We start from the raw sequence: 25731 nt of genomic DNA, 5'->3' as shown, positions 1-25731 counted from the left end.
GTGTGTTGGAAGATGGCTGTGGGAAACATACAGATAGGCAAGTATTTACTAAGTGACATCAGAAAGCTCCAAGATCTTAAGTAGCAAGCATCTTACAGTCATTTAGGAAAATTAAAAATTGTTCTACCACAGAATTGCAAGAATTGCAGGAAAAATCCGTAGCTTTAGAAAGGTAGTTATATCACTGTCATAGTTTGTATTATAAAAGCATTTAAAATGCCTTAAATAAATCAGGTTAACATTCTAAGACAAAAAGATCCCTCTAAGTGTCACATATAAAACATACATTACAAAACAATTTTTTTTTCCCCCCTAACAATGGGGGAAAAAAAGAGAAACACTGTTATAGTAGAGGTACCCTCCCCAAAGTGCTACTATTTACCAAAGGCATCACACTAATTCTCAAATGTGCTATTCATTAAAAATTCTGTAGCACTCTTCAGGCTTACTTAATTTTCCCTGTATTTTAAGCCAGAAAAAGACATTCTTTCTTTCCTATACCCCAGCAGAATAGAACTACGTATTCCTGAGAAGGAGAGATACAATCACTTTTAAAAAAATCTATCATTTTTCCACTTGTGATTGTTGCAATTAAACACTGGTGATCATTAGAAATGAAAAACTAGAGAAGTAAGTCTCTCCCTTTCTTTATGCATTAGAAGAGAGTTTTCATGCACAATTGTCTCTTATCTGGAGAATGAATAAAGGTTCAAAGCATCACTTGGCTCTTTCTTTGTGTGGTCTTTCCACACAGCAAAATAATGCAGGTGGAACAACCCTCTCCCTTCCCCATATATCATGCACATCTAAAGAAAAGAAAATTTGTCTAAAAATTGGTGAAAGTACTTTGAAATACAGGTAAATATTGTTATTGTTTTAACTAATTCGAGTAGCTTTCCTTTAAATACTATTCATGTTGCCTTAAAACCATAAGCAAAATTTCTATGGCATAAGAATTGCTTCTACTCTACCTGTTCCTTTGCAAATGGAAGACTGAATTTTAATTGGTTTTGGTTCTTGTTATTTTCTTAAAAAAAAAAAAAAATTTTCTTAGCAGTTCAGACAAACATATTAGCAAAAAAGACCAGAAAATAGTAATACTTTAGAGAGTGAAGTTACTTTTTTTTTTTTTTTTTTTTTTTTAAGAGCAATGAAACAAAGATGGAAGTGAGATGCATGTGGTCCCTGCAGGACTTCTTATCTCTTGTGAGCTTTAGAAGTGGCAGAAAAATCTCTGCCTTTCTCAAAAAATAAGGAACACTAGAACTCACATAAGTATTCAGTCTGGCAGCTAGTGACATTGATGTCGTAATATCTATACCTACAGACAACAGGTAGCCACTTCTACCTTTACTGAAGAACTTTAGTCTCTTATCCTTTGATGATTTCATATTTTTGTAGAGCAGTTTGTTGCCAGGAATGACAAAAACCTCATGGACATTACGGATTAAAGTTATTTGCTTCATAAAGTTGTAATTTTCTACAAGAACAGTTTTCTACCTTACCTGAAGAGGGAGGAAGTTGATCATAGTCTTGAGATGTCCTATTTGTTTTGACATTTTCTCCAGTTACTCTACGAGCAGGTGGCAAAGGAACATGACCAGTTATTGGATCAAAATGGGGATCTGTAATAACAGAACCAAAAAGGTCTCTTAGAATAATTAGAACTATTATCTGGGGGAGGCCTGATGCACAGAAGTTAGGCTTAGAATAACCTCCCTTCAGACAGAGGAGCCATGAATCCAAACAGAGGTGTTCCCCCACAGCACGTGCCTATGCACATATACATCCAAATTCAACACTTGCATAGTAGACATGTAACTATGTCTTCAAGTGACAAAAACAAGAGCACAGCTCAAAGGTATCCTGCACTGACCATGGCTCTTCTGTCTACATCCGTGAGGTATCTTTTGATTACCAAATCCTGGCAGTGCTAGGATTGTGCCTGGCAAAGTATGGAACAGGTTGCAAAGCCTGAAGCAGCAGAATTAGAAATATCCCAACTAATCAGTTTGGTTAGAGCTTTGTAACACCTCTGTGCTTTGCAGTTCACAAAGACTGCAGGGCAGATTTCCTATTCACAGTGTCCCAGCTACGGGTAAATATTACCAGGACTGCTAAAGGCTGTGACTAGACTTTTCAGTTCTCTCTGCTGATTACAGGAACAGAATTTAAAAAAATAAAAGAAATATATAGTCCTGGCATATTGTGTCTTCCTGTTTTGTTTTTTTTTTTTCCTTGGCTATTGAGGATGCAGCTGAGCAAGTGCTAACATCATCCTGAACCTCGCTTCTGCTCCGGGCTCATAACAGTGTTTGTATGTGAGTGCAACTTTTTGCTGTTGTTGATGATGAGATTATTATTCTAGTCTGACAGGCTCTGATGGATAGCTGAGAAACCACCCCCAAGACTTGTATGAAACCAGTCATCAAAAACGCGTCATAAATCATCTACAGCAGTTTATCTGACAAGATGCAAAGTGAGTAATATGGCTTTAGAAATACCATATGAATAAAAAAAGACCAATCCACACAACCACGTAAGCCGAAGAAGATTTATACCCTTCTAAGATTAATGAAAACTGCTGCTGTAAGATTATATTCACTATGCAAATATGAACAATACATGGTCTTACAGACATTTTCCAGATTTTTAATTATAAGCTATTAGATGTTTTTTAACTATCACTATCACTATCAGTGATGCTTCTTAAAATTATTTGGAAATAACATTTAATAATTTAAAACTCTGCACGTTTCTGGGAACTGCACACAGATAGACAGAGCTTGTGTGCGTCTATGTGTGAGGGCTTCTATTTTTCCTCTCCATTCCCATTAACTGAATGGTGCAGTGTGTGTTTCTGCATCAGATGACAGAGTTGAGCCACCCATTCAGACTGGACTGCTGATGATTACATAATTTTTGTTTTGAAGTGTAGAAGATAAATTAATTCCTGGCCCTGTATTTATGAAGATCAACCTTTACATCCTGTAACATGCTAAGTCTTTTTACCTGGATGCATTCAGAGGCTTATATGAGAAAGTAACAAACTGAGCTGAATTTGCATTTTAAAGTATACACAGTTTTGGCAAATTACTCCATGTCAGGCCTTGACTGCTGGCAAAAAATACATAATAAAAACATTCCATAAAAGGTCACTCCAGTTCAACCTAAACTAACTCACTTTCACCCCACAGCTAGTATCATTCATAAAGGTCAGCCAAACACCCGACAACCTGCCAGACCATTATGGAGTTGCACAGGACTGCTTGTCATCTACATTCTGGCCTTCCTGCAACACTACCGCCAAAACATTTCATTTTATTCCTTTCCATGCAGCTTCTAAGAAAAACAGACAGGAGGAGAAAGACATCTAACCACACCGCAAGGTAGATAATCACTGAAAATATTCCTGGGACAGGTAAACTTCAAGACACCAACATCCTTTGCAAGCTTCCACAGAGAAAAAAATGCCGCTTCACAGACATGCACTATAACCCACAAAAATCCTGTTGTAATCTGTATCAGCAGCAGCAAATGTATTCAACTTAATTAGCCTGACAATCAAATACTTCTCAACTCAGAGACAAAAATCGTAAATCGTGAATATAGCTTTTATATCTTTTACAAGCAAAATACCAGACTGAAAAAGTGTCACAGTGATTTATGGGGAGAGATAGGTGAACGCTTGACTTATCAAAAAGGTTATGAACCACAGGCACCTGCAACTGTGTTCACAATTAATATAGTTTTGCAGCAAAATGTTACAACAGTTCTAACAAAGCAGGATGTTTTTTTCCCTTATTTTCTAGTTTTTCCCCAAGTTCCAACTTGAAAATAAACTCCATTAATTATGTTTTACTATAGAAAAGAATGGAGTTGATAAAAGGATATGGACTAGTATCACAGATTACAACACAAAACTTGGCACTTCACAAGTAATAACTCTTACTAGAAAAGTACAATTTACCAAATGTCTAGCTTGGTATAGACATATTGACCTTATTTCATTACTTAGTGATAACGAAAAGTGAAGTCTTTTTATATTCTGAGTTGTTTCATCTCCACCATTAAAAACCACCTATTTTTTAACGTTTTGTATAATGAAGTAAAGACAAAACAGACTTCTGAAGCCTGATGACAACTTTATCATGGAACAGATAAGCTTCTGAAGTAAAGCAAAATGAAATAAAATATCTTGTTTCCATTGTATTCCTACCAGAATGAAGGAACAGTTCATGTCCTGAAGGAGGTCGGCTTCCTGAGCCAGCAGGTTTTGTCTGCTCAATCATGCTGTGCCGAGCAGGTGGTGGTGGTGGTGGTAGCGAAGGGGGTGAGTTATCAAACGCATCTTCACCTGCATTTTAGAAAAGAAGTATTAGATGAACAAAACTTCATTAAGAACTGTAGAATAAAGAGTGAAGCTTAATTTTTTTTTTTTTTTTTCCCCTGAGGCCTTTACTCCTAGGGTTCATCTAGCAGTGCAGTGACTCCAATAATGAAATTGTAAACCTGACTCCTACTATGCACAGCCCTCTTCTAAAACATGCTCTGAACGACCTTTTGCAGTGCTCAGTTTCTTTTCTGTGATGGGGGGAGAGATTTCTTTTAGTGGCTTAGTTGCAGAGAGTGTATTATAATGAAAGCTTCACTAAATATCATTGTAAAATAACAGCTATGTTTCAGTGGTTAAGCAAATATATTTATATTCAAACACCAATGCTGACTACATTGAATCTGCTACATTTATACTGTGTATTATCTTTACCTGCTGTTCTAAAGCTCTGACCCCAGATATAAACTGAATTTTCTAGAGCTTGGCAAAAGAATGTACCCCCTACACAAAGGTGATGCAGACAGGGCTAGAATTACCAAGCAGTGTGATTTTTACGCATTCTTCTGCCTTCAATTCTATGTACTCCCACAACTCAGGAACACTTCAGGGACCAGAGAGAGTATAGTGCAAGAACATAGCAAATGTTCAAAAGGTTTTATGGAACCAGAAAATTGGATGATGACACACACAGATACAATCATGCAGCTGAGTTTGTCAATAAAGGTATGGGCAGTGGCCAAGCACAGCCCTTGTATATAATGCAGAGCTCACTGACTTTTGTGTAGAACAGAACAGAAATCAGGGTTGGAAATGATAGCTTTTGGTGACTGTAAGCAGCAGTGAGTTTTGAACCATCCCTCGATAGTGGAGAAAACCAGAAATAAACTTATTAATTTAATTTTGTTTTCTTTGACTTAAAATACAACCTCTTCGGCATTCTTCGTATTTGATTAAAAAAATGGAATTATTTAAGCTACAATAGGAAAAGCCCTCCACTCTTGCATTAAATTGCAATGTTCAAACTTCCTATTAAGGGACAAAAATTATAATTTTTTTAGGGAAAATGGTTTTGCTTTTCTTTATAGCTTGAATACAGATTTAGTATGCCTTTTTGTCTGTCTTGCATGAGGGCTTGCAGACAGATACTGAGTACAGATTACTGACACAAATATTGACTTACAGTTGTAATATTTAGCCCATAGCTTGTTTGGTACTCTTAACATACTCAACATTGGTTGTTTTTCAATAAACATGGCATTTGGTTCATCTAGGCAATGTTAACCATTGAATGTAATCAGCAAAAAGTCTGCAACCTAAAGGGGGCACCAGAAGATCATAATCGGAGGGTGTCCTGTTGAGCAAAGAGCTGTGTTTTGGGTTGTCTCTGGTAGGAGGTCGTGCAGGTGGCAAAGGTACCGGAACAGTAGGTGCATCATAGACATCTCCTGAATGACACAATCACAAGAAGTGAATGTTTTCTTGCTGTACCCCTAGAACAGCACAGAGTAAATTTTCTTGCTAAATAGTGAAAAATAAGAACATACCTAACTCTGGGTGTTTTGATTTCTTCATCTCAGAAGCAGTACTGTGTGTTCCATTCGTTACTCCAGCACATTGACCATTCTCACACACCCTGAAGACAGACATTAAACAGGAAGCAATCAACCAGTTATCCAAGTATTAATTCCCAGAATGATGAAGTACCTGAGCTGGCAGTTCACTAAATGGAAACGTATGAAAGATAATAAGCTGCACCAATTTTAAAATTTATGCTTTTTATATTGAGAGCAGATACTGGTTAACCATCAATAAAACTGCTCTGCAGGATTATACTGCTTTCTTGGTGGGATACTGACATGGCTTAAATAACTTACTCAAGGCTGCAATACAAGATAGAGGAAGAACTAACATTAAACATAGTCCTCACTTCAGAGCTCAGGTCATTCATTAGTTTATTCACACAGTTAAGTCACAGACTCAATCCTATTTCACCTTCCCAGCTGTTGAATTTTCCCTAGCAGAAACACGATAAAGGGAAATGTGGGTTTTCATAATTATCCACACTGAAGTACACAGAAGAGTCATTAAACAAAATACAAAATAAAACAAAACAACAAAAAAAACCCCAAACAGAACACCACAACACACCACTAGCAATAACAAATTTCAAATAAACTCTTAGCCAAACACTAAAAAAAAAAAAAAAAAAAAAAAATTGAACTAGCTAAAGCAGTTTTGCAGGTGCCTATTCATTTCTGTATCAAAAAGCTGAGTCTCACTGACTTCTACCCCAGTTTACTGATTTTTTAAAATGGAAGCATATTATGCCCTCAAAATCAAACAACAGTGTCAAATTAAATATGAAAATCATCTAAACCAAACAGTACAAAGTTGCCTATAATCTTGTCAGAAAAATACTGGAGATTATTTTTGTAAGGTGACTCTGTTCAAATACAGCAGGGAAAAACACAGAACAAAAGCCTTTTCGTAATACTAAATATTGTTTTAATTAATGTGAAAGAACTGGGAAATTACTCCTGTCATTGGTACTGCAGACCCTGCATATTCAGAAAGAACCAGAGAGTTTCTCTGGAAAAAGGCCACCGTGCTAAACAATTCCAGCTTCAAAATAAAAATCCCAACCCACCATGCACCATTATTACTAAATACTGGCAAATCTGCTAGAGCTATACACAGCTAAAATTTCAGATCTTGGGTTTTTACCAATAGTATGAACATTAATAAACCTATCAGCTTTGGCCATATGGAAAGGAGAAATGAATAAAGGTCTGGAATCATTTAAAATATATAAACAGGAAAGAGGAAGTGAAATTGTGTTTGTGGTCCCAAGAGTTGTAACAAGGAATAATGAAACAAATGTAAGAATAATTACAAGACTTAAAAAATAAAACAAAAAAAGACTAATGGTAAGAGCTATTTTGTTATGAATTAATTTCCCCAGGGAAGTGGTAGAGGAAGTGTTGCTTCTACCTTTGAAATTAGATTGGTTCAATCTCCCAAATGCAGTGGACGCAACACTTTCTTTGACTCCTCAGCACATATACGAAATAACTTGAGAATATTTTCTACTTTAATTTGAATCTACTATGCATTTTCGATAATCTAACCAGCCACAGGCAGGAAGATAATTTAACATCGCACCACTTCAGAAGTATTCAGGTCATAACGAGCCCAGTTAAGTGATCAGTTTACAAATCACGCTAAAATACCTGTTTACATCAACAGTAAACACCAGAAAGAAGGGCAGCAAGTGAGTACTAACAAGCAAGCCTTCTATCCTTTTCCTTTTGGAAAAAGCTTTATTAGGAAAAGATAGTGAATATAATAATGTATCATTCTTCTAGTAGTCGTCTAATTAGTAATGCTGAAATTCTTTCCCTCCATTTCTTATTGCTGAACTTGCCCCATACCTGGGAAGAGATGATCAGCTGTAACAAACCATACAATTAACTGAGCTGCCAGAAAATAAGACTGCAAGTAATTTTTTGTTTTATTCTCGTAATATTTTTAGCATTGTCGTATCTACTGGTAAAAGAGCAAAAAGTCTTAGAGGCAGTACAAATTTGGGGGTAGGATGGAAGTATTACACAGCTCCTAAATTACAAAATATCCAGAAGAAATTTTGTAGGCTCTTTAGTTTACAGAAAACTCTTAAGTACTATCCAAGAACTGAGGAAGCAACACTGAGGAAAGAGGTAAGAGAAGGTGACAATCAGGGACAGAACTGAAAGGTGCTAAAAATTTATGACAATTAAAAAAGAAAAATATTGTTGTTAACAGTTTTGCTAAACAATACTGAAAAGTTAACCTTTTATTGACACTCCCCTCCCCATGAGATTAAAAGAAGTGCATTAAAAGAATACACCATCAACCAGAACCAAGATTCTTTTTGAAAGCTTTATCTCAGCTTTCACATCTAAGCAGTGACATTAGCTAAAAGGAGACATTTTAAGTATATGGAACATCATATATATTCATACACAAATATTCAAGAAAATTTTTTTTTTTTTAATGCTTAGGAGAATGGTTTGTTTCGAGTTAAAATTCTTATCAGAATATATTATAAAATGAGTTGGTGGTTTTAATCATAGAGCAACGTGAATGGCAAACTGAGGTATTTTCTCTGCAGCAAGTCCTGGATTAATTCCAAAAAAGCCCACCGTAAGTGCAAAACCAAGTATGCTAGCTAAAAAATAAACTAAAAACTAGAAAAAACTTTGAAATCAGCTTTCCACCTACAGCCTCTTTTAGTAATTCTAATGGCCTGCTGACATCCTGTACCAGCCAATTGAAAGCACTCAACTCTTTTTTCTGCAAAAGAAGGATACAAAAAAATGAGAAGTTTCTGGTTTTCCAGTTGGTTATTTTCTCAAGAAATCTTTCAGGGTGCATCTAGATATTAGCATTTTAGTCCAGGTCAGGAGTATCAATTGAAACAAATCTCCACAAGTCATTCCCACTTACAGCACTTTCTACACTGGTTTACATCGCAAAAAGGTCTCAGAACATGCAGACTCAATTGTTTCTGGATGACTGTCCTGGTTTCGGCTGGGGTAGAGTTAATTTTCTTCTTAGTAGCTGGTACAGTGTGTTTTGGATTTAGTGTGAGAATAATGTTGATAACACACTGATGTTTTAGTCGTTGCTAAGTAGGGCTTATCCTAAGGTAAGGATTTTTCAGTTTCCCATGCTCTGCCAGCAGGCAGATGCACAGGAAGCTGGGAGGGACCAGAGCCAGGACAGCTGACCTGAGCTAACCAAAGGGATATTCCATATCATAGGACGTCATGCTCAGCATATAACTGAGAGGAGTTGGCCAGGAGGGGTGGATTGCTGCTTGGGCATCAGTCAGCAGGTGGTGAGCAATTGCATTGTGCATCACTTGTCTTTTCTTGGGTTTTATTTCTCTCCCCACCCCCCATCCATTATATTCCTTCTCATTTCAATTATTATTACTATATTTTATTATTATTGTTATTGTATTTTATTTTACTTTAGTTATTAAACCGTTCTTATCTCAACCCATGAGTTTAACTTCTCTTTTTGATTCTCCTCCCCAACCCACTGGGAGCGGGGAAGAGTGAGCGAGCGCCTGTGTGGTGCGTAGGTGATGGCTGGGCTGGGGTTAAACCACAACAACAATGTTAACTGAAAAGATGTCCTGCAGGAGCTCAACCAATGTGCTGTAATTAGTAAATGGTACTCCAGCCACAGGACCATGTTAGGGCTAGACTGAATCCCAAACTTCCCAAAACATGCAGTGTGGATGTGGGGTCCTTGGAGTCAAATGGTCCCCTCTACAGATTCACTCCTACTGCACCACGCTACTTGCTAACCTAGACATAGCCCTCGGAAGCTGCTAAGCCAAGGTCATCTGCCCACATACTGCTCTCTTCTGTTGCAGATGACTTCTTGGCTAAGAAATGTTACATCCTGTGTAACCCTAGTCATGCAAGCAATTCAGCCTCTATTAACAACTTTGCATGTTACAGAAAGACATTCCCGTGCAGAAGCACAACACACTTGGATAAAAAATGGCACAGGTAAAAAGGATTAGGACCTTGGAAAGTTGTTGGTTTTTTCTTCCCATTTTTTTGCTTGGCCAACATTGAGAGTTTTATTCATCAACTTTTTTTTTTTTTTTTAAAGTCTCATACATTAGATAGGAATTTAAGTACTCAAGATCACAAAGCTCAGACAACTGTGTAATATCCACATTTACACAGTGAAGGTTGGATCAGCATTTCTAATAAAAACACACTTTTTAACCCGCATGCAAGGAGTGATCAGACTATGACCTTTTTTGCACCTGTTCTAAATTCTGATTGAAGAGGTCTAAGAATTATAATTGGCTAATTTTGGGGTGAGAGACTTGTTGAGCTTTATTGATGGTGGGTCCTTGCCATTACATTCTGACAGAGAGAGGAAAGAATGGCAATATGTCACTGCATTTTTTTAATAGCAGAAGAGTCTGAACATTTTAGATCAATACTTGAATATCAATGATACTTTTGGTTTACAAGACCAGTAGAGAATTGGCCCTTCTTTTTCCCAACACTTATTCTCTTAATTCCATACATTCAGATTTTTTTATGAGTCAAAGTCCAAGAAGTTCACCAGGAATGACACAGCCCTCAGTTGTCACGTCCCTTGGCTCCAAATCTCCTTGCCATAATCCATTAATAATTCAGAACTGTGAAAGTTTGGAGATATTAATTTAGAACACATTTAAAGCAAAAGAGATATATTTCATCTGAATTTAAAAAAAAGGTTCTCTTCCTGAGAAGCACAAAGAAAATATGCTGTGAAACAGGCTCAAAAAGCTAAAAAGGCATAGCACACATGGGACAAAAAGAGAATCAAAGTATGTACATACAGCTGCCAATTCACTTATTTTTTAGTACTGCGCTGCTTCTCAAAATGAATTACATAAAACGTGAATGTTTAAGATTTTCGAAGCTGACTGGGAATTTCAGTCACACAATTCTCCTTAAAATTACACTTTGCGAGAGTTGTGGGGGTTGAATCTCCTGGTCAGTTCTGAAAACCTCAACCTAAAGGAAAAAAGGATCAACTGCAGAAATGGTATTCAACAGCAAAAAATACCCAGTTCTGATGCAAGAAAGATAAAACAAAGTGAACTTCACAGATTTATGACTGCGGTGGTGGTCAGATGAAACAGAGGCATAAGTAATCCAAGCTTGAAAAGATAAGGCATTTTAGAAGGCAGGCAAGCTTAACCATCATTATAAACATTTAATCCAGTTAAACTTTGGAAAAAGCAGAGTTTTTGTAAATAAGTTGCCTTCAAGGCTGCTAAATGATCTTACCGAGCAAGAGGTTTTGTATTATGACCATGAGATGGTTGTGAGCTCAGTATTACAGGATGTGAAGATGGAATTTTGTATTCATCATCATCATCTGTGTGATCCCTTGATTTATCAGACAGAGAATTTACTGAAGGAACAGGGCATCTAAGGAAATGAGAAGAAGATCAGTTTTGCTTTAACTGTTACATAAGCAACCTCAGTTTAATACAGAAAATACTCTTCTTTAGCCTAAACATCCTCAATACGTCTGCTACATAAGGTAACAAAACCACCATGTCAAACTAAAACTTGTAAGGTTATTGGCTTTTTTGTCACTGAGAATGCAGCTACTTTAAGCAAGCACAACATAGCAGAGAACTGCAAAGAATTAACAATACTAAAAAGGCACTTACAAGGCTTAACCTGTTCGCACTTATCAAAAGAACTAAACAAAAGTTAATTCAGGGCAAACAGTATTTAGCAGGGCTCAGTGAGGCAGCAGACATTCACCCTTTGAGAGAAGTCTTGTTCCAGCCATAACATATTCAAACTCCCAGAATTTGCCTGTATTTTAAATTAGTTTTACTTCAAACAATAATTGTCTTTAATTGTTCTCCCAGACAGTGATTTATAACACATCTTGAAAGCAGTGGAAACCCAGGAAAGAGGTACGCTTTACAATCTCCATTTACAGGTAACAAGTTCCATCATGGAGAATATTGATGGATATGAAACTTTTTCTAAACCAAAAAAATAACTCCTACTATCTGGCTTTCTGTTATATAAGTGTAAATAAAATGGGCAAAAATTTCATTTTAGTGAGCAGTCTGGGGAAAATAATTTTGTTAGATATTAACAAGCTCAACATCATCTTTTGGCTTTCATAAAATCTAACTAGCTAGGTTATAGGTCTAGCAATCAACATCACCTATTCTTTTATACATAGAGCCCCTCCATTTATAGCAATTACTCCAATACATTAAGATAAATAAGGAACTCTGAAATACAAAAGCTTACATTAAGGGCTTAATTTAACTTTAGGTTGATCATAGAGGAAAACCACAAACAAGTTTCATTCTTGAACTAGCTGAACATTAGGAACAAAAAGCATGTAACTTCACAAATCATCTGGATATTACATTATGCAGTGAAGAGCACCTTTATGCTTTGCCCCCAAACAAGCCAACAGCTGGAGGACCTTGAACAAAGATGTGCAATGTATCCACAACCATTTTGATCTGTGGCTTAAAAGTATGGGTAATGGCCCCTGAGCTGAACTACATGCTACATTACAAGATCCATGTACTTCATACATCATTTAGGAAAGTTCTTAAGGACTATAAGGATATATAAGAAGAAAGTGGACATACTTTCTCTTACTGTGTGGTCTAATTAGTTTGATTTTATTGTAAGGGCAAGAGCTGAAATGACAGGCCAGGCCTATCTCCTCATTTTTTCAACCCAAGCAATGCCTGAATCACGCAGCACACCTCTTCACAAAGGAAAACCATATGTCTTTCACTATTTACTGTAGATGATGCCACATGACTTCAGAACACCCAGGTACCCTGTGAACAAAACCGAATAACTAACTACCATGAGTACTAGCAAGTCACTAAATTAATAAACAAAAAAAGGGAGAAACGAAGAAGGGGACAGATGTGCTGCTTCTGTTTGAATATATTGAAAGTCTAGAGCTCCCTAGCTACTTGAATCTTCTCAGACACTCTTTCCTTCAATCCTGAATATACTTTTGTCTTCAGTGTCCTGGTTTCAGCTGGGATAGAGGCAACTGTCTTCCTAGTAGCTGGTGCAGTGCTATGTTTTGAGTTCAGTATGAGAAGAATGTTGATAACACTGATGTTTTCAGTTGTTGCTCAGTAGTGTTTAGTCTAAAGTCAAGGAATTTTCAGCTTCTCATGCCCAGCCAGCGAGAAAGCTGGAGGGGCACAAGAAGTTGGCACAGGACACAGCCAGGGCACCTGACCCAAACTGGCCAACGGGGTATTCCATACCATGGGACGTCCCATCCAGTATAGGAACTGGGAAGGGGGGGCGGGGAATCGCCGCTCGGGGACTGGCTGGGTGTCGGTCAGCGGGTGGTGAGCAATTGCACCGCGCATCATTTGTACATTCCAATCCTTTCATTATTACTGTTGTCATTTTATTAGTGTTACCATTATCATTATTAGTTTCTTCTTTTCTGTTCTATTAAACCATTCTTATCTCAGCCCACAGGTTTTGCTTCTTTTCCCGATTTTCTCCCCCATCCCACTGGGTGGGGGGGAGTGAGTGAGCGGCTGCGTGGTGGTTAGTTACTGGCTGGGGTTAAATCACGACATTCAGAAACAAGCTCATGAAAGATGGGAATCCATCTTCTTCTGCAAAGGAGGGGGAAAGAAGATTTATGGCACTGAACTGCAAACTCTATATTGCAGTTTTCAACCCCTTTCTGTAGAGGGAGCAAAATTTCACACAGCAATGCAATGTGAAATTGCTTTTTCCATCCTTGATTTCTTAGATGGACAAGAGGTTTGTGTCACTGCTGCAGAGCCACTTAAAGGACAGAAGGTAATAATGTACAGGGACAATGAGAACTCTGTAGTATTCTCAGGTAGACAGTTGAAAGGCCCACAAAGAATAAATTTTCTAAATCCTGTGGATGTGCAATCATTCTTACATGGCAATCCAGCACATTCCAGAGCTGTTATTTGTTTTTAGAGATAGAGATATATATATATATATATATATATGAGCCTGAGTTTTTTGAAGATAATCACGAATTGCAGATAGCAATGTTTGAAATATTAATATCTAAACCAGAAATGTCCAATATTGACCATTACTGAATGTCCAATACTGACGAAGCCAGGTTGTTAGTATTGTTTGACGCCCTCTTCAAAGGCTGGGAAAAAACAAACAAAACCCTCCTTCTCTGCTGAGAAATTGTTACTGGTTTAGAGCTATTATTAAAGATGTTAAGTTCCAAGTCTCCTGCTTCTGAATACTGTGTAGCCTTAGACAAGTCCTTCAATATTTGCCAGGTTGTAAATATTATTATGTGATTAATATCTGAAAGGTGCTTTTGATTTGTAAAGCAATAGAAGAGTTAAGAGTACTAACATATAGCTAACATACTCTCCATTAGGGTCTTAAAATTGTTGTATGCTTACATTATATTTTATTAATATTTCAGAATTCATATTTTTTAAGAAATCATATTGCTCTTTCAAGTCACTCCAGTTGTAATGATATTTAAGTCCAAACCTGTTTTGCATTGTTCTGCTAGATGTCTATCCCATTTTCTCCACGATTATTGAAATTTCTTCAAGAACAAATTGTTTTATTAAATATCTATTGTTCTAAGACTAACTCTACTGTTCTATACAAAACCATCTACTAAGATAAATAGACAAATATTTTACAGGTTTTCTTTAACTAAACAGATGAACATTGTCATTGTATGCGAAGACATGAAACACTTAGGCATCTGCTTATCAAGCTGGTGAAATTTTCTGTAATTACACTTTAAAAAACTTCATTAGTCTTATATCTTTAGAAAATCTGTGTACAGAGAGAGGAATGCAAAACTGAGAAGTACACTCTATTTATATATTCTCTAGTTCCCCTTCCTACCCCTTAAGTGGAAATAGTTTAAAATTGATAGTCAGAATTACATTCAGGTAAGTGATGACTTTGTATTTTCTGCTTTGTTGAACAGAAGGCTAGATGTCAACCTCTCTTATCCTACTGAGCACCAAGGACCAAAGGCAAAACAGGAAAAGATGTGAGAATTCGTTTTTGTCAAGCCACTTCAGCTCCCGCTTTGTTGTAAACAGAACTCCAGGGAAACCAACTTCTCACACTTGTTTAGAAGTATTTCAGGGAAAGGCCCCCCTTCCATCATTTACTGGTAAACTGATTCACAGAACTTAGACATGATGAACTTGCAGTCCATGTATTTCAGTCTGGATCAGGACCATGCTTTGAAATTAATCCCTTTAATCTCCCTACTTACCATGTTTTGATTTACACTGAGGAGTGCACAACTTGAATACCTTTCAGATTAAACTAAAATACACGATACATTCCAAGTGTGCCCCGACTATGTTCTGATTGCTAAAGACTGTTCAAATTCACTGGACAAGACTATAGCCCGTTGAACTGCTGTCCCCTAATATGTACAGTACAGGCATCAGGTCCTTACTATCCGCTCTTCTGTCCTATGCAGAATACTACTTGCTAGTGCAGACAAATGCTTCAAGCTTGCAAGGTCTCAAGCAAACTCTGTTTCAGCAAAATAAGTGTTAAATTATATGGACCACATGACCAAGTCAACATTTGTCAGCTGCTCGTGGCAACTGCTCCTAAGCATGCTCTACCCTTAAAAACCAAAGAGTATATAAAGCAATTCACCTTTGTTCACAGAGAAGGACACAATTTTCTATTTGTCACAGGGTAACCTGCAACGCAACGAGAATTACCACAGAACAGCTGATGTATCCAAACTCACTGGCCTGTCAATCTATGGGCTAAGGACACATTGTGTCCTCCAGAGCATCATCTCTCAGATGTCTGGAACCTGCATGTCAGCAGTGCTCCTTCTAATGCCGCTGGAGAAGCACCGTGCCAATGGCTGATTTCAAGGGAGCCAGGACTTCCAAGGCACAGCTGCCTTTGAAGGTGAAACCATAGTTCCATTAAAGTTTGTTAGCAAGATAGAAGGGATAGCAAGAGGAGAAAGACCTTTCAAGTTCTACTTTTCCCTCAACTACCTCAAAGCAACTAGATATTCCTAATATATTTATAGACTACAAAAGGTACTTGGAATTGGATGTCTCATTACATACTCAAAAATAGACACGCTCTCACAGAAAGTATCACTGTGATATAAAGTACTTCCAAGACAAAGAGGCCAATTTTCTAGCAATGTAGCAAAATGGGACCTACTCACAGGAATAAAACACCACTTAACTTGAAAACTTCTAAGTCTGGGGGAATAATGGTTCTCTATCTTTGACATAAAAGTTTTATTTATTTTTTCAAGAATAAAGTAGCAATTTGATCAAAACTGCTAAAAATAATCTGACATAATTACAGCAGTCCAATAAAAGGATAACTGTTTTCACATGTAGGATCAGCAACATAGTGGCTGGGTGGAAAATAAAAATCAGATGCTTGGTTAACAAGAGTCCAACATTTCATTATGAAATTATGGTTAATAATAATCAATTTAGTAAAATGAAAATAAATCAGCACTGTTTCCAGAAAAAAGACACTAGTGCTTTTCTATTAATGTAACTTAGTAAAGGAAAAAAAAAAGTCATATTTGTAATCTCATATACAGTAAAAATTGATCAAACAAGTTAAGTTGGGACATTTTAGAATTGTGAAGTTTCAACTAAGGGTCATTTTGCCTCCCTACTATTTATACTAAGACATTTCATACATGGTCAATGTATCCTTCAGTCAAACCTTTGAAATTACAGACTTATGATAGTAACTAGAAAGAATAAAATGCCTTGGAGCTATATGAAACGAACTAGCTCTCATGCCACAACTCTGCAGAGATTGGAGAATAGTAAAAATGAGAAACTTGCACCAGATTGATTGCAGTAGCACAGTTGTGGAAAGCAAAAGTATTTTGGATCAAGTACAGTTCAACATACTTATGAGGGCTTAGTGCAGTCAATTTAACAGGAGGAAAAATACACTGTAAAAATATTCTCTCTGACATTTCAAATTAAATTGTGCTAAATATTATTTAGGTTACCTTTTTAAAAGCAATTTCTGTGGTTGGTGGAAATATTAAACTTATTAAACTTGCTATTTTTGAAGATTCCCCCCTTCCCCCAGTTTTTCCACCTATATATTGCCACACAATATTATAGATTATCAGGGTATTTCCTAGTGGTAACAAACACTTAATTTGAAATCAAATTTAAAATAGACATGTTAGTGTTTCAAGAAACAACATACAATGATGAATTTTTAACAGTCATTCCATGTGACATTTTAGTAGTTGTTAATTAAATAATTTGAACTTCTTACCCCTAGGTTATATATTGATACTTTTTACATTTTAAAAATCAAAATTTAAAACATGCTGTATATTTTTTAAAAGGTGTAAGTACAAAACCAAACCAGAAATGAAAGTTAATTTTTTCCTGAAAAGTCTATGGAGTTTACTTTTAGCAAATGAAGATTTTCTTTTGGCTGGAATACATCATTTTTCTATTCAGAAGACTTCAGTTAATGAAGGTATTTCTTTTGACCAAGCTCAAGTCACAGATTCTAGTTTTGGATTGGTTTGACACGGATTTTGTGCATGTCCACATTGCTACAATATCCTGTGGACTTCCCAATGAACACCGTATGGTGTATGTATACATTGTACTTCCGATTGTAGGCGATATTCACAAAGATCTGAGCAAAACATGGGATTTTCATGAAGCAGAATTTTGGGGTTTTTTTCCAACGCTATGAAAAAGAAAAATAAGAATCTTACCCTCTCCAGAGTTTAATTTGCTTTGGAATATGGAAGTATTTAGTTTGTCTATCAGATTTATTGCTTACTCTGATTGACATGTGATTGACATGTGTGGAACATCCCAGGTTTTGCATTGTATCATGGAAGGAGTAGTCAATCCAAGGAGATCAGTCTATAAGGGGACTGATTACATGAAGTATCCAAACGGTACTGCTGTGATACCCTACCTCAATCAGGTTACATCACAACATTACAGAAATGTCTGGATAATGTTCTAAAATTTGCTGCTGAACTGAAAGTAAACATGGAGAGCTTCAACTCAGCAATTGTTGCACCTGAAAACATGCTTCTGAATGAAAAAGACAATGCTCCACCGCACCTTTATTCTAGCACTCAGGAAGATAAAACCCAGCACATTAATGAAATGCTGAGATATATTTGTCTTTTATGTTACTGCTAACTGAACAACAATGGGATGGGTGCTGAAGATATGGCAAAATTACACACTAATGAGAAAATTCTCAGTATTAATATGTACTGACTGCCCAATTATTTTATTTAACAGCAAGAACCACAAGGAGTACATTGGAAAGAATCTGTAGGATAACATCAAATATTACAAAACCAAAAAATTGACAAACATTATAGCACTTCCAAGCTTTCTATTTTAAATATCTCTTGCTCTGTAGAAAATCCTGTGTGATTCAGAGTCCAAAACCACTTGCTATGCACAGCAACATCTTGGTACTAAATAAACAGTCATGTCACTGGAAGACTAAGAGTAGTCTGCAACTTGAAATGACAAAATTTCCCAAACCATATTCTGGAATTCAGGGAGGTTGACCCCATTTAAAATGATAAAAAATGTTTTTGTTTGGTTGGTTTTTAGCCACAACAAAGAAAAGATACTGGTGTGAACCCTGGATAAAGCTCCATGTGCAGAAAGCCCAGAAAGCATGGCTAGATTAGGGGCAGAATGCACACAAATCACGCTCTTTACCCTTAGCACTTTCCCTAGCATCTCTCATCTCCTGTGATAAATAGCTCTGACCACACTTCTCCTGTAGTAGTAGAAGCAAAAGCAGACAGTATCTGCTCCCACTGCCAAATGCCTGTGAGGAAGATCTGCCACAATTTATTCTCTCTTCCTATAAAAATGTAGTATGTTCAATTAACATTAGAACTGTTCCCACTTAATCCAGACAATTTACGTTTCCTTTGTAAAACCACATTAAAGTTCATGGAAACAGTATCATGAAGTTATATTAGTTCATTTTATTTCTTTCTTTTTCCCCTTTTTCTTTTAGCACCAAAAAATCAGTGCTATTATCTAAATTTAATTAGCACATTTCTTTTATAGATAAAGTTAACTTACTTTATACTAGGGATGATGGAGGCAGCTGGAAGAGGGGGTGAAAGCCGTGGAGGGACATCATATTCTTCATTTATCAGATGACCATTTGAAAAGACCTAAAAATCACAAAACTGTTACAATGGGTACCTCCTTGCATTTATCATCTTGGATGTTCATCGACTAGGTTTTACAAAACAGACCTTGAGAAGACTATGGGTGAAGGCTTTCCTAGGAGTTCATACTACAGAGCTGTTATCTGAAGTCAGTCTTTCATACCTGTTTTAGCTCAGCCCATCTGGGAGCTGTAGAACACATTAGCCTAAAACTTCACCAAAAGAGGAAGTTCCACATCACAGTTACTAGATGAACTACTCAGTTACAACTGAACTGCGTGGGGGAAAATTAAGATTTCAAGATTGCAAACCGATCAAAGTGAGAGAGATGAAGTACAGTGGGAAAACAGCAGGTGCAGCATACTGAACATATTAATGTTTTTTAAAACTCTGTGATACAGTGCCTGCCAGAATCCACCCCCTACCCACAGGATTGTTTTCCTGGTTCTTGGCTTTTACCAATAGCAAAAATATTATATTACAATTGATATATGAATCAGGGAAGAAAATTGATTAAAAGTTTCCCTTGTGAATGTGCATAAAGCCTGAAACGATAATTCAGAGTTGTCAGTTGCTCCATTTAACCAAATGGCTTAGATCTGTAACCTGAAGACGACAGTTCAAACAGCATTTGGTTAAAGAAATACATACGTAACTTCTCCAGACTACATTGGCAATTCTGCACTGAGTGGTTATTCTGATTTGAGAAGTATTAATTCCATCAGCTTCAATACTGTGCCAGACCACAAATGGAATGCTATATGGAGGTGCAATTGAAGATATAAACCCAGTATCCTTTTAAAATCAGATGAAAAGCTATAGCATTTTAAACAACAGCCTAGTTGTAAGTAAAATTTTGGTGTTTTGCCTCAATGCTGATAAAAGGAAATTCTAATTGTCTGTAACATCATGGACTTCTGAAGCACCTTTCAACATATATGTCAATGTTCTTTACCAATACTAATTGAATTTCAGTAATGTACGTTGAAAATAATCAAAATATCCATATAAAAAAACCCCATAAAATGGAGATAAAAAGGTTAAATAGCTTGTGACCTTGGGAAAAGCAAGTAAGACAGAAAAAGTTATGATTTTTAACTATCGTGGCTTAACCACAAATCCACCCTTCTTAGCACAAGCTATGTAGTCTTCAAGCAAAAAAAAAAGCAGCTTTGAGTTAATAACCTGTTCTGTGAATAAATTACTGAGCTGCTTTGATAAAACTGATCAGAGCAGAACTAGGAATTTTTTCTTAGGCCATCACCACTTGATGTCTTTTCAGACCTAAGCTTCCCCAACTGTACATAGTCTTGCAAGTTGTCTGAAGCTGCCGAATGCCAGAACTACTCCCTCTATGCTCTCCTCCCCAGATATCTTAAATTAACACAAAGAAACAATCCTTCACTATTTTTTCACAGAAGAAACACCATAGTTACAGACACACATACTATTCACTACAAGCAACGACAGGAAAACATACTTCTGTGGGTGACAAGCAGATGACCCCGAGCCAAACCAAGCTAGACCATCAGTGGAAAGGTTGCAAGTGACAACTCTGAACGCCCTCAGCACTGAAAGTGGATTATTGGACATTACACTGGACATTTGTCCAAGAGAAGTCAAAGGCTGCTATGGACAAATCACAACTCCAGCAGCTGGAGTTCTGATTTAAGTACAACGGAGGAAAAATTCAGCTATGTGTATTGCTGTAAACAATTGACAAAGAAAAAGGGAGTTGCAATGGTAATTATCCTGAATAATGTTCCAAGTACTGATGATAATACCAAATCAAACAATGCAATACTGGGGTTGTGTCACTGAGCACTTTCAAGGATGCTGCCCATATAGCCAGTGGTAGAGATACAATAAATGATTCTGCATTTAGCTTGGCTTTGGCTGTATTTGTTTCCTCTTTCTTAGGGTCAAGGCAGGTTAGATCTTTTCCATTAGAGTATATTGAACATCATGACTAATTTAATGCTCTTTTGAAAATAATGTTTTACTGATGAACAACACAACTGACCGTTAGAATATTTAGCTTTTTATGTTAATGCACACAATATACCTGACAACCTAAGTATATTTGTATACATCATCTGTACATATTGCATACGTTACAGATTGAAGAGGTTACCAAGTCCTCACCTCACCAGTTGCAGAGGTAACTGGAACATCTACTCTTCCATCACCAAATGCGTACACAATTTTGGCACAAGGCACTTCCAAAGTGGACCTGAGATGCTACATAACTATACTGCAGTATACAGTGATATATTATTATCATGCACCAACTGTATGGATAATTTGCTGAAAGAATATAGTAAATCTAGATTTTTTTCTCCAAGCCATTTTTTGAAGGTTTCATGTTAAAACTGTAACTTACACCCTCGCATACTGTTGCTTTACAAATTACAGTATTTAACAAACCATTTATTTACGATCAACTTATTATTAAGTATCAACAGGAAAGATTCAGAAACAGATCAACACTGACCAATATAAACAGTACGTTAGCCAATGCAAGACAATGCTGCAGTAGGGTATCAAATTAGGATTCAACACATTCAGCTCATTTCATACCTTGGCACCTTCCGCAGGCAGCTCGTGACGTCTATGTTTCCTCATAAATCCTGGATCAGAACTTATGCGGTTGTGCCTTCCATTTATGTTTGAAATTGCAGTCAGTCCTGGTTTGGGAGAAGCATCGGTCCCTATTCGACACCCTACCAACTGACTTGTCCCAAACACATCTCTGGGACACCAGCCTTCAAGGGGCATTGGCTGGTCTCTGGAAGGCACGCTTTCCGGATGATGCAGGTGTCTGCTTATCCTGTTGTCTGGCGGAATTGGAGGGGGTCTCTCCGGTGGGGGTGGGGGAGGATCACGCAAAGGAGGTGGTGGTGCTGGCAAAGGTTTGTCTTGTTTCCTCACCATACAAGGAGAAGACTAAACAACACAGTAAGTTTAAAAAAAAAAAAAGTTACATATAGGCATACATATTTCTCTCATGACCAAGTACAGCTTTACTGTTCCTAACTGAGATATTTTCAAGGCATCACAAGAGTACTTGCCAGTAGGTTAAATGTTAGTCTTTGCATTCTGCAGACAACCTGGCCTTTCTTCAGAAAACATGCCCCCATTTCTGCTGTTGCATGAGTAACCCAAGGAAGGAGTGGAAGGGAGAAAAAGACAACTGACTGAGGCAGATTTATGACCCCTATTTTTTTTCCAGAATCCTTTGCTTTGATCTTTTCAATCACTTATTTACCTGCTGAAATGATTTCCAAGGAATGTTAAAACAGACTTCCTGATGCAGAAAAAAAACCAAACAAAATAAAACCCACATTCACAGGGAAATGACTTGGTGATAGCAAATGAGCACAAAAAAAGCAATTATTAGGGAGCAAGTGGAAGAAGAAAACTACTTCATTTTTAATCATATACCTAGAGATAACTCCACTCTTTACATGACATGCACTGTTACAGTGCCCAGTTTGTTTGAACTGCAGCTCAGTTTTTCAGGTAGCATACATAGTACATAGTAATGTTTGCAATTAGCTCATATGCCAACAACCTTTGCCAGAGTACTTCCTTCCTCAGAACTGAACTACATCATAAATGGTGAAATGTTTTCTAAAATTATGTGTGCTAATACTAAAAAGCTGAAAACCAAGTTACCAGCAAAAAACCCTTATACAGGTAGCTGTACAGCTTCTAAGAGCACAAATCTGATAAAACCAAAACATTTCATTAGAAGTGAATTACTAACAGCATTTTACTAAGTAACATTGGGCTTTACGAAATGTTTTTCTCTTACCGCCAGCTACCATAAGAAATACAGGGAAGATTATTTCCCTTGGAAGGTGTAATTTTCACGGACTCTGGTAAGCCTGCATATTATTACCACTTGAAGAGATGGAGGTCACTAAAGTTTTAAAGTAAGAATAGTATTTGCTCTCACTTCACAGGTTAGCCCACCATTATTCTTCGAGCAGCACCTCAACACGTCACTTAGATTGAAAATAAAGTTATTCTACCTGCAGGTCTATTCATATAAATAGGACAGTACATTTAATAAAGAAGTGTTTAATTCAGCTGCTAGTTAAGAAAAATAGTGATACTCACTGTCAAGGCAAGAACAAAATGGCTGGGTCCAAAGTTTTTGTTAGAGCTCATAGTTATAATTACAGTTAAGAGTTTTCCATTGCAGAAAAAGAGAAGAGGGTTTTTGACTGAAGTAGTAGTCTTGGCAGGACTAAATTGTTGTCTTTTTTTTTTTTAAATTTGAAATTTTTTAAAGTATGAGATTATTCTTTGTTGCCCCATCTTATTTCCCTTGCACTGCTCAAATTTTCTTTCCCCCCCAGGAAAAGTTTCAAGGAAAAAACTAGCATTTTCAAAATAATGTCACTGAAAAATTTAAAGCAATATTAATGGTATTTCTGATTTTCTGTTTTTTAAGAGACATGAACTTCGTAAAAACATGCTATTGTAAAATTAATTTTTAATGTATGTGCCGTATGTTTAGCATATATCCTCAATCTGTTATAAACTCCCTTGATAATATAAGAAGTGATCAAAGAAGATCAAAGAAACTATTCAAACTTCTATTTTTTCCTCTAAATTATAAAGTGCTAGAATCTTAAGAATAGGTTGATTTTCAAGCTTGAAGTAAAAACGTGACAAAATAAATAGGGTACTTCATGCTGGATTATTATGAGCACACAGGTTTCAAGTCATGTTTTGAACTTGAATTTGAATTCATCATCTAATAATGAAAAATTTAAATCGAATTCCCCCTCTCTATACAGCAATTGCAACAAAATGATCAACTCATAACAACAAGCAACTAACATAGTATTTGTTCTCTTTCATGCCTACCCACTCAGAAAAAAAAAATCATTAAATCTTTAGTATCATTAGTTTCACAAAACACAGCATACGATTTATTAGCTATAGAGTCATTATTATTTCCCTTCAAACTTGAGTCCTAATATATGCCATCTAAGGTTTTGAAAGCAGTGTACCTGCACATATTTTTCTTGTAAGGATACCGTGGAAATTGAACATAAATCATCATCAAAGCACAACATATAATTTTAATGAGATAATGACCTTTAAATCTATTTTCAGGAAACTTGAATTTTTATTTATTTTCATGAATCAGGGTTTATTACCAAACTGATCCATTATAGCAAAGTCTTTAAAATTCTGACCATAACCAAGTACAATATAATCATCAGACAAACAGAGGTCACATTTGACTAACACATGTAGCTGTAAACATCTGACTATGCAAGGTATTATGCAAAGGGACAGGCACTTGCCAAAGTCAACTGAAGGAGATAAGAGACTTAATCAATGTGGATCTAATCTAAAGTTTTTCTAAGCTACAAGGAATTAAAAGTTCTTTTGGACAGGGCAAACTCCTGAAAAAGAAAATACACATGGAAAATTCCAGAATAGTCAATCTTCCAAAACAAACAAGCAAGCTCACCTTGAAAACTATCAAATACAATTTCTCAATATTTGTATATCAAGAAATAATGGTTCAGCAAGACTTACCTTTGGTGATCCAGTTGGGCTGGCACATGGTGACCGTGCTACTCCCTTCTGAATAAGATCCAGACGAGGAGGTACAGGTGGAAGACTAAGATGTGGGATTTGCAGCGGGTCTGGAAGTGGTTTTCTTCTTTGTGCAAGAGGGGAAGATCCCGGGGAAGTCACTGGTGAATTCTGCCTCTCATTGCACTTCAAGACAGAAAAAAAAAAAAAAAATTACTATTTACCTGATGATCAAGTATACAACTTCCATTTCACGACTAAAACATTTGATACTTGTCAGGTACTTAATAACAGCCATTTATCATAATGGACACCCTGCTGCTCTTTGAATTAATAGACAGTATAGGTGCTCATCTTACAGTTACTGAAAAAGAAGTCTACAAGTCATTCTACCTCAAAACTAAGATCCATGTTAACTTCTGATGAAAATAAAAGAATATATATTCTGGTAATTTGTTTAAAAAACAAGCAATCATTGCCATACAAAAGGAAACAATCACAAATGTAGACAGAGATTCTACTGTAGTACTGCTGCTCTCAATAACCTTTTTATAAATAGAGATTACTCCATGTAAAATTCTATAAATTACTTTTAAAAGCTGGACATCTATGATATTGTCTGTTAACTACAGCACATTTTCAAATCATACTTCCATAGAAAATAGAATTTATATGCCTTCTGAAAACTTATGAATCAAAATCATCAGCAAGTCAGTAGGCAAAGTAGTTAATTCTTTCCTCATTTATTTGCTCATTTACAAAAATTATTTTAGGACAATTTAGTTTATCATTTTAGCAAATATTGAACTAATGACACACACACTCTCTTAACATCCCCCTCCAGTGACAAAGTAAGATTTTTTTTTTTCTTGACTTATCCTTTCAATTTCATCAGAACCAAATGATTTCAATCCTCAATACAGGCTCCACCCATTTTTGCAACTAGTTCCCTGAACCTCACCTGGCTCAATTTTAACAAACACAGTTTAGTTTTTTGCATAAATCAGTTCAAGTTATTTCCTTGAGCTCTCTGTATTTGTTTC

At 36.5% G+C, this 25731-nt stretch overlaps 1 protein-coding gene across 3 annotated transcripts in view; it reads right to left on the bottom strand.

Moving 5' to 3' along the window:
* CBLB (Cbl proto-oncogene B) overlaps nucleotides 1-25731 on the bottom strand; it is a 140045-nt gene that overhangs the window by 10558 nt on the left and 103756 nt on the right. For 2 of the 3 annotated variants that reach the window (XM_052794471.1, XM_052794472.1), the window contains exons 11-18: nucleotides 24689-24874; nucleotides 21704-22069; nucleotides 19032-19126; nucleotides 11188-11331; nucleotides 5881-5969; nucleotides 5650-5781; nucleotides 4220-4357; nucleotides 1506-1625 (exon numbers count right to left, since the gene is read on the bottom strand). In XM_052794471.1, coding sequence (XP_052650431.1) covers nucleotides 1506-1625; nucleotides 4220-4357; nucleotides 5650-5781; nucleotides 5881-5969; nucleotides 11188-11331; nucleotides 19032-19126; nucleotides 21704-22069; nucleotides 24689-24874 — 1270 coding nt within the window. The remainder of the gene's footprint in view (nucleotides 1-1505; nucleotides 1626-4219; nucleotides 4358-5649; nucleotides 5782-5880; nucleotides 5970-11187; nucleotides 11332-19031; nucleotides 19127-21703; nucleotides 22070-24688; nucleotides 24875-25731) is intronic. The other variant, XM_052794473.1, reaches the window with a different exon arrangement.

The sequence above is a fragment of the Harpia harpyja genome, chromosome 8, assembly GCF_026419915.1.
Source record: "Harpia harpyja isolate bHarHar1 chromosome 8, bHarHar1 primary haplotype, whole genome shotgun sequence".
Classification (NCBI taxonomy): Eukaryota; Metazoa; Chordata; class Aves; order Accipitriformes; family Accipitridae; genus Harpia; species Harpia harpyja.
This window is presented reverse-complemented; position numbering and strand designations above follow the sequence as displayed.